The following is a 12,382-nucleotide window of genomic DNA, read 5'->3' as shown; positions in this document are numbered from 1 at the left end:
CTCCCCCTCCCCTCCCCCTCCCCCTCCCCCTCCCCTCCCCCTCCCCTCCCCCTTCCCTCCCCCTTCCCTCCCCCCTCCCCCTTCCTCTGTAAACGAGGGAAGCTAGTATCCACCTCACTCACGGGCTGTGGGAGAATCAGGGCGACTTGTCTTTGCGGAAGCTCACTGTAAGCCGTAAAGGAAAAGAAGAGTGAGCATGTGCTGAGCACCTGCTGTATACTGGATCGTGCTGGGGCTCACAGAACTTCGGCAGCAGCCCTGTGGGTAGGGATTATCACCCTCCCAGAGGAGGAAAACTGCAGACACGTGGATAACTCACCAGGGACGGAGGGAGCTGAGACTCAGATCTGCGCCACTGACGCTCTGTGGTCAGCTCTGGGCTTGAGTGCCCTGCCCAACCTCTGAGTCCCTCCTGAACGGAGGAGTGGGGTCGGGCAGATGGGCTTAAGGCAGCAAAGCCCAGGCAGGAAGCTTTTCTGTGAGAGCCACTGAGCCCGTCTGAATGCTGCTTTGCTGCAGGAAACGGTCTCGAATCCTCCAGCAGAGCTTCCAGGGTCCCTCTATTTGCTCATTTACCTTAAAGAATGAGATTAACAGCCTGGGCAGAGGAGGCCCAGGAGAGAGAAGGTAGCTCAGACACAGTCACGAGGTGGGGAGACAAGACGAAGACCCCCTGCCTGGAGCCGGCCAGCGTGATTGCCTCCTTGTTGATCTGTGAGCCGCACGTGAGGCCTCTGATGGCCGGAGGAGAGACGGGCTCCTCGGTTCAGAAAAGGCCTGTGTTCTGCTCCTTGTCTGCCAAGGAAGGGCTTACCTGGGTTCTCTTAGTGTTGGTTTTTAGTGCCAGGATAGGTTCTGTGGTGGGGCTGCTGCAGCGTTGCCCTCCTGTTTGTTCCTGTAAGTTAGAAGATGCTGGGAGGACCCACACAGTGAACACTGGGGGGGCTGGGGGTCAGGGGGCGCATGCTGTGCCCCCTCTTCTTACTCAGTCCACACGACTGTCCTGTGAGGTCAGGCTGTTGGCCCCATTTACAGACATGAAGACTGAGGCTCCAAGCGTGTTTCCTGCTACTTACCAGTGCATGACCTCAGCAAGTCACTGGACTTCTCTGGACCTCAGTCTCCTCCTCTGTAAGTCGGCGACAGTAACTCCTGCCTCATGGGAGTTGCCGTGATGATTTGGTGGAAATTGGTCAGCACAGCACCTGGCATGTGGTGGGCACCCAGTAATCCGAACTGTTGTCCTTACAGGGTTCCCTCGGCGAGGAGGTGGGAGAACCCGGACTGGGGTCCTGGGCCTCATGCCCCCTCCAGGGGTGCTGGGTTTTAACCACTCTTTCTCTGTTTCCTCTCACCCAAGATATTTGAGATGATGGACGCCAAGGCCCGGCAGGACTGTGTCAAGGAGATCGGCCTCCTGAAGGTGAGAGCCCTGGGCCGAGCGGGGGCCCCTCACTTCCTTGGGCCAGTCTGGGCCACATCACGTCCACCACAGCCCTCAGCCCGTTAGATTCAGAAACGACATACCTGGTGGTGGGACAGCAACTTGTTTGTTTTCTTGTGGCCTGGCAGGGACCCCGCCTCACCTCTGCCCAGTCCTCATGCTGCCCCCAGACTGGCTGTCCTTGTCCCACGTGGATCCTGGATGTGGCGGCCCGTGGACCAGGCTACTGGGGAAGGAGCGAGTGTGGGCGTTGGGTTGAACTTCAGTTTGTCTGTCTCTGTCTCCCTCTCTGTCTCATCCTGTCTTTCCTCTCAGCCTCGTATTCTTGTATTTCCACATGGTGACACGCACGTTTGAATATTCAGCCACAGTGTGTTCCCTTTTCTTCCCTCCCATCCTCTTGCTCCCACCAGGAGATGCTCTCTGTTGGGGAGACTCAGCAAAGCCAGCCTGGGGCACTGGGTAGAATTAACAGCCAAGCACATGGCCCTGGGTTCTGGCTGCTGGAGGGGCCCAGGGCCCCTGAGTTGTCAGCCTGTTGGGCTCTTGCCAGGTCTCCCACAAGGAGGAGGCACAGCTGGGGATGGGTCTCCCCAGGGGGTAGCTGGTGTGCCCGCTCCTCTGTGGGCGGAAGTCCTTGGTTCAACCAGAGCTGGGCTGACAGGACAGGGTCGTGTGAAGGACAGATGTGCAGGGGCCCATCTAAGGCGAGGGATGGTGGTGGTGTCTGTAGTCGTTCCTTTCCCCCTCCCCGCTGGCTTCCCCACTGGCCTCCTGAGAGTCAGAGATAACAGAACTTTCTGGACTAGACCAAGCCTGGTCTAAGGGCTGCTCTCTCCTGGGGATCCCGCCCTAATCCCCAGGCTTAGGATTCAGTGTGGAAGCGGGGGGCAGATTGTAGTGGCCTTGAATGCCACACTCAGGATGTGAGACTTGAACATGGGAACAAGAGGGGGGCCCTGTAGTGGCTGCGAGCAAGGGGCCGTGGCCAGATGGGAGTTGTGAGCGCTCGCTGGGGTGGCCCCTGGCCACGATGGGTCCCAGGGGCAAGGCTGGAGACTTGTAGCTATCACAGGTCCAAAAATACCCTTCAAATAACACGTTTAAAGTTTTACGAAATGGTCAACTTTGGGACCTGGTTGTGATGCTGGGAACTGATTACCCAGCCCTGGGGAACGGCTGTCATGATCACCCACCCCTGTCTCCCCACTTACGGCCAAGAACATGTGTACCACTCACACGAGTGAGGAACTGTACGCGTGTGCACACTGAGCCAGCCTGTTTGGTTCCTGGGTGCAGAAGTGTGTGACCACAGCCCCTTTGGTGAGGCCACCCCCAGTGGCGTGAACCCGGCCTGCCTGGGGGAGGGCGTTCTGACCCTCCCCCAGGCTGCGGTGCAGCCAAGTGCGGTCGGCCGTGGGCTTCGGAGGCAGACCCACCCCTTGCTCACTAGCTGTGGGGCTGTGGGCAGGCTGCTGACCGCTTGGGGCCTCAGTTTCCTCATTTGTCAAAGGGGGTGGTGACAGCAGTGCTGTGTCTTCAGAGGTGTTGGTGGAATTAGTGAGAAGATGCGTTGGAAGGACTCAGTGTAGCGTCTGGTCAGAGGCAGCCCTCGTTGCCATGGTTATAACCTCTGCCCCAGGGCCAGCCCCTTTCCGGAACTTGACCCACCTCCCCGGCCTGCCCGTGGAAGTCAACAGGATGTGCCAGGGCACGAGGTGTTTCCTACAAAACAGAGGGAAACACGGTTCTCGGAGGGGCCACCGGGCGACATCGTTCATACTGTTCATGCCAGGACCAGTGAGAGGCTGCCAGGCGTGGGGCAGGAAGGCGAGCCCTGTAGGAGCCTCCAGGGCTGGCTTAGGGAGAGAACAAGAGGCGGATGTGTGGCTGTGTGATGTCTGCCGACGTTCCCCTCATTTCAGAATCCAAGACTGGGTGCAGGGCGGCATGCAGCATAGATGCACGTCCCTCGCCCAGCAACCTTCTGGGCCTTTGGGAAAATGTGCTTTCAAGTGGCCTCTGGACAGGAGCCCCTGTGGACAGGCGACCATACCGTGGCAGAATATTTGAGTCCCCTGTGCCTTCCCCGGATCCTGGAATCATTTTGGTGTAAACAGTTTCAGTTATAAGCAGTTGCCAGGGTCTCCTGATAGCCAGGCAGGGGCTGACTTGCAGTCAGTGGGGTGCTGTCCTGTCTGGAGAACACACGGGCGATGGTGGTCAGGCCAGAGGCAGGGCTCTGGCACTGAGCACCGCACTCAGGGCAGCTCTCACACCGGGAATGATTTTTTTTTCAAGACTTCACAAAGAGTGGGTCAGAAACTGAGGAAGTAGGAAGGAAGAAGGAAGGAGACGGACACTTCTAAGTGCTCTACGGAGTGCAGCGACGGAGCAGTGGGGGCCTGGCCCTACCCTAGAGGGGCCTGGGTGGTGATGAGGAGGAGGAGGGAAAGGAGGAAGAGGAGGGTCATTTCCACAAGTGTCTAGTGAGTCTTAGCTCTGTGTAGTCACCATGTTAGACATTTCAAGGGTATCAGCTCCTGTGATCTTCACAACTTCTCTCCAAAACATTATGTTCATTCTACAGAGGAGGAAACTGAGGCCCGGGGATGCAACATGGCTTTCCCAGTGTCACCCAGGTCTGCCTGACTCCCAAGCGCAGGCCTTTCCCCCCAGATACCCCACCTCTCCAGCTGTACCGTCTCTCAGTGGCTCCCTGCTCCCTCTTTTTCTCTCTTCGGACAGCAACTGAACCATCCAAACATCATCAAGTATTTGGACTCGTTCATTGAGGACAACGAGCTGAACATTGTGCTGGAGCTGGCAGACGCGGGCGACCTCTCGCAGATGATCAAGGTGAGGGTGCCTGGTGGGAGGGCCGGGTCTGGGGGCTGCCCGGGTCAGCTGGCCCCTCCTCGGGCCGAGTTCCTCACTGCCCTGGCCTCAGGCAGAGGTGGCCGCTCGGGGACACTCAGCCCCGCTTGCCGATGCTCACAGGCCTCAGCGGCGGCCCCCCTCGGGCCCCATCCCCACTTGCTGGGAGAAGGCCAGCTATGGGCAGTGGCTCGTGGGCCACTTCTGCCTTGCAGAGGGTTGGGGACAGAACCCCATGTAGGTCGGACCCCAGCTCGTGGAATCAGGGAAAGTGTCTTGTGGGTCCAACTGGCTCATTTTATAGAAGGGAAAACAGCCCAGAGAGGCTGAAAGACTTGCCTGAGGATCCCGCACGTGGGGACAGACCGGTGCCTCTGGCACAGGTCTCTACTTCCTGGCCTAGGGCCCTCCAGTGGACGTCATCCCCCAGGTAACCTTCCTGAGGCCCCTCCAGCCCTGGAGAGGCATCTTCCTTCCCATATAATGGCTGAGGCTGGGGGTCTCGGGGAGGTTGGGCAACTTGCAAAGTCCCACAAGCAGTCCTCAAACTGCCCCGCCCCCCTTGCCCCACCTCCTTGGGCCCAGGACCAGGTCCGCCTGAGTCTGGACTCGGGGACCATCACGGCTCCACTGATGGGGCACCTACTGCGGGCCACAGCCGTGCTGAGCACATGCATCACTCACCAAGTCCACACTGTCCTTAGATAGCAAAACTCAGAGAGGTTTAGTAACCTGCTTGAGGCAGCACAGCCTCTAAATGGGACCCCCGGGCCTGAGCTCTCAGCTTCACTCATTGCTCCTTCCTCAAGGTTCTCACTCCCCTGCTGGCTTGACCCTCATCCACAGGCCTCTGTCCTGGGGTTGCATCGCCTCCCTGTCCGTGAGCCAGGCTGGGCCACGCTCAAGCCCCAGCCCTGCTCTCAGCCACACTTGCAAACGGGGCCAGACATGGATTCTCTGCCTTTCCCACCAGGCACTGGGGACTGAGCAGTTAATTGCTCGGCGCCTGCTCTTCTGAAATTTGGCTCCTAGGAATACGGGCGTCTCTGGGAAGCGGCATTACTTGAGCTGTTATCACCTGTTTTTATATTTTCGTTGACATATTAATGCATTTGCAGGGATGTTAATCTCCACACAGATCCCTGGTGGAAACAGATGTGCTATATCACGTCTTACTTCTTCCTCTCCCCCCCCACCCCCTCCCCACTTTGTTTCTCCTTCCTGTGTCATTCTCTCACAGAACACGCATGCATCCAGCACCCACCGTGTGCCCGCCCCCATGCTGAGACCTAGGGGTGCTGCTGGCGGGGCAGTGCCCTCAGGGAGCTCACCTTCTAATGGGAGGGCAGGGCTGTGAATGAGCAGTCACGAGCTGCCATGAACAAGCCAAGTTCAGGGTCTGTGGGAGCCAGGGAAGGCTTCCTGGAGGAGGTGACACATGAGCAGAGACCCATGAGGGGATACCCGCAGCCCAGAGGCAGAACAGCTTGTGCCAGAGCCCAAAAGGATGGAAACCCAGGGGTCCACAAAGTACTTTGGTCCAGGAGAGCACTGGGCAAGGGGAGGGGTGGAGAGCGTGAGGCAGAGGGTGGTCGGACCAACCAGGGCCTCATGTGCAGGCTTAGGATTTGGAACCTTGCCCCGAGGTCAGCAAGAAGCTTCCTGAGACTCATGGTGCAGAGTAAACGTGATCAGCTTTGTGTTCTGGAAGAATGACTGGATGCCCAGTGGAGGGAGGGGCGGGGCTGGGGGGAGAACAGCGGGAGGAAAGACCCTGGAATATGGCCTGTGGTGAGGGTGCTGCACCCTGTCAGCCCCAGTGGACCCCAGACCCCCTCACAGCCTCTCAGTCCATGGAGTGGGGCTGGAGTCAGACAGTGGGGTAGGGGGTGCCGGGCAAATTACAAATCCCTCCCCTCCCTGAGCCTCAGTTTCCACCCCTGTCCCGGGGGCCTCACAGGGGACGGCCGTGTGGGAACTGCAGGATCCGGATGCAAGCTCCTTCCAGCCAGGAGGGACAGCAGGGAGGCACGTGGGTGTCCAGCACCCTTTGTGCCTGGCCTGGGGTGGTGCCTTCCCTTCACCACGTGCCCCTTCCCTGGCTTCCCTGGGGCCAACCCTGGCTCAGGGTTCAAGTCAGTCGCTCACCCCCTGGGTTTCTGGGGCAGTGGCCCTGCTTCCGGGCGCCTCAGGCCCTCCTGGCCCGGGAACCCTCCTCCTCACCTGGCCTGGCACCTCCCCTCTCTCAGTCACGGGACCCCTCACCCTTCCCTGCCCCTCCCTGAGCCTGTTCCCCCTGCTGTGGCCCTTCACCTGCAGAGCCTGGCTGGGTGCTGTCCCCAGCAGGGGGGACAGGCAGGGCAAGGCAGTAGAAAGACCCTGGGCCCAGAGTCAGATACACCTGCTGGATGACCTTGGACGGGTCCCTGTGCCTCAGTTTCTCTGTCTGTAATGCACCCAGCACAGTGCCTGGGGCCTGGTAGCAGCTCAGTTTCTCTGGCCTTTCCCACTCTCTAGCCGCCTCTGGGTTTTGAGGGGAACAGGGGCCTTGCCAGGGCTCAGTCTGGGGCCATACCAAGGTCTGGCCTGGGAGGCCACTGGCCAGCAGACCCTGAGTCCCTAGGGCCCCCAGCCTCAGGGGCCAAGCAACACCACCAGGGCCATGGTGCCGGCATTATTTACGATGGATGGTGAAGCCGGGAGCTGCTGCCACCCCAGAACCCACCAGAGACTCTGCGCCTTCCCGCTAAATGTCACACACACCAATAGGACGTGACATTTAGAAAGTCACCGCTCACAGCCGTGCACATCCCCACTTAAATGCTCTAATGAGGATTAGCTAACATCATGGCATAAATAACACCCCAGCCCGGCCCACCGCAGCGGTCTGGGATGGCCCGGGAGGGATGGGGGTCCTGTGCTGGGGGGTCCGTGCCAGGAGCCTGGGGCAGATCACACACGAGGCCTCCTCCCAGAATGGAGCCTTGAAGAGCCTCTTGGGGTTGTAGTGCCAGGCCAGGGGCTTCCCGCTGTGACTGTCCCAATGTTGGAGGTGCCCACATCCAATCCCAGCTCTGCCGCCCCTGCTGGGTGACCCTTGGCAAGTTCCTGAACCTCTCTGACCTTGATCCTTCATCAGGTGGTTACTGGTGTCTTTAGAAGTGGGTTAAGAACTTGGGTTTCCTCAGTGGGAGGCCTGGGGTTGAGCTGTTGTGACTCTGCCCCTTACTGGCTCCCATGTGGCCCTCAGTTTCCTCATCTGTGAGATGGGTGCAGTCATCCCTGTGTGGGGCCCAGCACAGACACTGAATGTGGCATGTGCCTAGCAGAGGTTAGCTCGGGTCCCGCCTTCTACCCCATGCCCCATCCCAGGCTGGGAGTGTGTCCTGGGTCCCCGTCTTCCCTGTGCCAGCTCGGCTGCCCTGACAAAGGGGCCAAGGCTTCCCCCATGGCTGCTTTGGAAAAAGAAGGTTGCTCTGAAGTGAACAAAAACCTGGTTTCAAGTTACCGGTGTGTGAGCCGTGCCCCCCAACCCACACAGTCCTGGCTCACAGGAGATCCCCCAGAGGGATGCTGATCTGAACAGTGGACGAGGGCATGTTCCCAGTTTACTTCTTCCAGGACCTTTGGTTACTTACAGCTCCCTCAGTGCAGCCTGGGTGGCTTTTGGTATTTTGGTTTGTTTTTTTCTGGAGCATTAAGTATGATTTTCCAGGCAACAAAGTAGGTTTTGCCTTTCGAAACTGAGGGGGTCCATTTGAGAATGTCAAGCCCACTTCCTTGAGGTTCTTGGCATGCTTCCTTGAGGTTCTATGTATGCTGAGGTTTGCTGGCTCCAAGGAGGGGAGCTGTGATTTAACCACCAAGCATGTCTTGGGTGCCCCCATCCTGGGCCAGACCAGGGCCAGGGCAGAGAGTCCACACCAGTCACTCCTGCAGGGAACTCCCTGTCAGGCAGTGGGAGGAGATGGATGCGTGTCCAGGAGATTCCAGGGAAAGGGTGATCGAGAGTAGCCTTTAAAATGTGGTCCGGGGGGACTTCCCTGGTGGTCCAGTGGGTAAGACTCCACACTCCCAATGCAGGGTGCTCAGGTTCAATCCTTGGTCGGGAAACTAGATCCCACATGCATGCCGCAACGAAGATATCCTGCGTGCCACAACTAAGACCCGGCACAGCCTAAATAAATAAATATTAAAAAAAAAATAAATGTGGTCCAGGCATTCCTTCAGCAAAGCCGTCCAGGACATCCGCTTTGGGCAAGGTCTGCCCTGCCCTCAGGGAGCCCGATGCTGGTGCTGGCGGCGGACAGATGACCGCTGGGGATAGGACGGGGCCAGTACCCTACAGCTGCCCTCCCTCTCGGCCCATCACCCAGGCCTGTCCATGTGTCTGTCTCCCCCACCGCAGTATTTCAAGAAGCAGAAGCGACTCATTCCCGAGAGGACAGTGTGGAAGTACTTTGTGCAGCTGTGCAGCGCCGTGGAACACATGCACTCCCGCCGGGTGATGCACCGAGGTACGTGCCGGCCCGCCGGGGCCTCGGGGCCCAGAGCCAGCCGGGAGGCTGGACCCCAGGACGCAGCTTTCCCCTCGGCTCCGGGCTCCTCAAGGGACAGCCATGTGGAAGTTGGACCACTTTGTATTCCCCATCCAGTGGGTGTCCAGCATCTCGCCTGTCCTTATGGGGTCAGAGAATGGGCGTGTGAGGCCCCAGACTCGAATGTACACCCGTGCCTCGTGGCTCTTGCCCCTGGCAGGGGCCCCCCATGGTGGGAGCACCAAATACCGTGTAGTTACATGGACCCCAAGGACAGGGACCATGCTCGGCACATAATCTCCAGCCCCCAACCCCAGCCCGGAGCCAGCACAGAGGGGGCCGCAGCAAGGGTTGGGTGGAGAGACTGGGAGGGAGGTGACCCAGTCATGGCCAGTTCCAGTATTGCCACCAGCTCTGCCTGGGAGGGCAAGGAAAGCATCCTGGAAAAGGGAACTTTAATATGGGCTTTGAAGTCTTAGTAGGAGTTGGCTAGGCAGAGGAGGTAAGTGTTTCTGAAAGTTGACATCATCCTGAACTGTGAGGAAGGAGCCTGCTGGAAGGAGTCACGTAGATGACTTCACTGATTCCTCCATACATTCATTCCACCTGCATTTATCAGTGTCTGCTGTATGCGAGGCACTGCCCTAGTCACTGGGGAACAGCACAGGTTACCTCCCTGAGCGCCTCCTTCATCTGTTACACAAATTTTCTGAGTGCCTGCTCTAGCTGTAAAAGAGGAAACGAACACAAAAATCCCTGCCCTCCTAGACCTCACAGCAGCCCTGTGACGTAGTGAAGTTAGACCCATTTCACAGATGAGGAAACTGAGGCTACGTTTCTCAAGGTCCACAGCTGGGCAGAGGCAGGGCTGGGGCCTCGCCCTGAGGGAGCAGGACTGGCGGCTGAGCCCCCATCACCTGAAGGGCCCTCCCCTCCACCCACCCCCAGGCCTCCTCCTCTGTCCTGCCCCTCCCCAGCCATCCCCACCTCTGATCCCACACCAACCCCTGTCCTTCCCCTGCAGACATCAAGCCTGCCAACGTGTTCATCACAGCCACGGGCATCGTGAAGCTCGGTGACCTCGGCCTGGGCCGCTTCTTCAGCTCTGAGACCACCGCGGCCCACTCCCTAGGTAAGGGGCCCGTCCACGCCCAACCACCCGCAGGGTCCTGGATGACATGGGGAGATGCGGACACTGTCCCCATGGTGCCTTTGGTTAGTTAGTGCAGCAAAATGCCTTGTTGAACCCCAGACATTCTTCTTCAGAACAGTGACCAGAGGGGAGTAAACCAAGGCCCCAAGGAGCCCAGGGTGGGGCTCCCCTGCATCCTCACACACTCACGCTTTAGGGGGTGGGGAGATGTGGCTCTGTGGTCGCACCGGCAGCCATTCCGTCTTTCTCGTTGCTGCGTGGTATCCCATCGTGTGTGTGTGTGTGCGTGTGGTTGTTTTGAAACCCTCGTCCCCATCTGACCCCAGAGGACCCCTGGCCCGGCCTCCTTAGCAGCTGGTGCGTCGTGGTTCTTCCGTTAGGTCAGAATGAAAGGATGTTCAAGGACCCGCCAACCCATGAGTTCTCAACACTTAATTCACCCACGTGGGCTGTTCCTCCTGCTGGCGGACGTTTGGGCTGTTCCAGTTTTTGGCTTTTAAATAGGCAGTTTCAAAGCTGTGGGGGCCAAGTGCTCACCCGGTAGAGGTGACTTTCTAGCTGAGCTGTGGGGAGTGAATAGGAGCTGGCGGGGCACGGGGGAAGGGATGAGGTATCAGGGCTGAGGGACCTTGGGTGGCAAGGAAGGCGGGCGGGGCCTTGAATGCTAAGCTCAGTGGGCAGGCACCATCCCAGGAGTGTGGGAGCGCTGAGGGCCGGATGCCGGAGGAGACTTGGAGATCACATGTGTGTTTTGGGTCACGTTAAGCACTGCCCAGCTTTGGAATCCGGATACGTGAGTGAATACAAAACTTGGACCCATGGAGAATTTTACATTTAATTAGAATGACATTTAATTAGAAACCAGCAAAGTCCCCAGTGGAACACAGAAGTAGGGTCCCCTATGTGCTATGACCAGGGCCATGGGGGAACATTTCATGATGGGGAGGGGTGTAGGGGCATCTCCCCTTTCCCTGAGGGATTCCTGGCTCTTTGGGGTGGCGTTTGAGAAGATGGTGCCTGAGGCTTCCCTCTCCGTGCGCTGCTGCAGCCACAGGCCTGGCCCCTTGAAAACCACTCTGTTCTCCACTCATCTGCCCCGCAGTCCACGGCCCAGCCAGTGCGTCTTGTGTCTCCCCGTCCCCAAGAGCCTGCGGCATGCCGGGAGACACACAGCGTCTTCTGGTGACGGCGGAGGTGCTTTCTGGAAGACACACTTTCCTGGTGGAAACTGTCACTGTTCATACAGGTCCTGATGGCTGGAGGCTCTCAGGGTGTAGCACACAATCTGGAGAAACATGCTAACTCAGAGATCAGCAGCTCCCAGCTGGGAACGTGTGTGTGTGTGTGTATGTGTGGTTGTTTTGAAACCCTCGTCCCCATCTGACCCCGGAGGACCCCTGGCCCGTCCTCCTTAGCAGCTGGCGTGTCATGGCTCTTCCATTAGGTCAGAATGAAAGGATGTTCAAGGACCCGCCAACCCGTGAGTTCGTGACACTTCATTCATGCCTCAAACAGATGTGAGGGTCTGTGGGATCCTTCCTTTGTGCTGATGAGGAATCTAAAACCCAAGGAACTAGAGTGATTCTTCTGAGTCATGTGGCAGCAGAGCCAGGACCCAAATGCAGGCCTCCCGGTGCAGGGCCCATGCTTCTTCCAGGAGACCAGGGTCAAGGGTCCTGGAAGGACCTCCCTCGGGAACTCAGCCACCAACTCCCCGTTCCTGGGAGGAAACTGTCTTTCCCGCTCCCCTCAGACCCTTCTCTTTGGGAAAATCAGTGTGTCTTGTCAGTTTGGGACCGTTTACCCCTCTGGTTTAAGAGCTTCAAAAAGGCCAGAAATTCAAGGGAAACCGTCAAAAGAGCAGAGTTAAAGCCACTGCCTCCTGTCCCCTGTCAGTCAGGCCCCAGCCCTCCTCCGTCCCGCTGGGGAAGAGACTGCAGCACTCGTCAGAGCTGGTTAAGATCACATCATTAGGAACGGGCAGAAATTCGGGCTCGTCCGACAGCGTGAGTTTATTGACTTGGACTGGTGCACTTATCATATTAATGAGAAGGAATTGGAACTTGGGAAAAGGCCGCCCGGGTAAGCCTGGCTCTTCCCGAGGCCTCTGAGTGGCTGTCAGGCCGCGTGGTGGGTGGAAAGAGCCCTCCTGGGGCCGTTTGCCCACCGAGCTGAGAGGCCCGCACGGGCTCGGCAAGGCCCTGCTGCCAGAACCGAGAACCGAGGGCCAGGCCCCATGACGGCAACAGTGCAGAGCCAAAGCCCAGGGCCTGAGGTCTCCAAGACACAGGAGAAAGACCCCCTTTCCATAGCGAGGTTCTGCACACAGCTAAGTCTTGCACACACGTTTGGTGGCGCAGGAGATTGAAC

At 58.4% G+C, this 12,382-nt stretch overlaps 1 protein-coding gene across 5 annotated transcripts in view; it reads left to right on the top strand.

The window, feature by feature from the left end:
* The window catches only part of NEK6 (NIMA related kinase 6), an 85,036-nt gene that overhangs the window by 52,016 nt on the left and 20,638 nt on the right, over nucleotides 1-12,382 (top strand). For all 5 annotated transcript variants that reach the window (XM_068551994.1, XM_068551991.1, XM_068551990.1 and 2 more), the window contains exons 4-7: nucleotides 1,361-1,423; nucleotides 4,193-4,303; nucleotides 8,730-8,838; nucleotides 9,884-9,991. In XM_068551994.1, the coding sequence (XP_068408095.1) occupies nucleotides 1,361-1,423; nucleotides 4,193-4,303; nucleotides 8,730-8,838; nucleotides 9,884-9,991 (391 nt within the window). The remainder of the gene's footprint in view (nucleotides 1-1,360; nucleotides 1,424-4,192; nucleotides 4,304-8,729; nucleotides 8,839-9,883; nucleotides 9,992-12,382) is intronic.

Source organism: Eschrichtius robustus, chromosome 10 (assembly GCF_028021215.1).
Source record: "Eschrichtius robustus isolate mEscRob2 chromosome 10, mEscRob2.pri, whole genome shotgun sequence".
Lineage (NCBI taxonomy): Eukaryota > Metazoa > Chordata > Mammalia > Artiodactyla > Eschrichtiidae > Eschrichtius > Eschrichtius robustus.
This window is presented reverse-complemented; position numbering and strand designations above follow the sequence as displayed.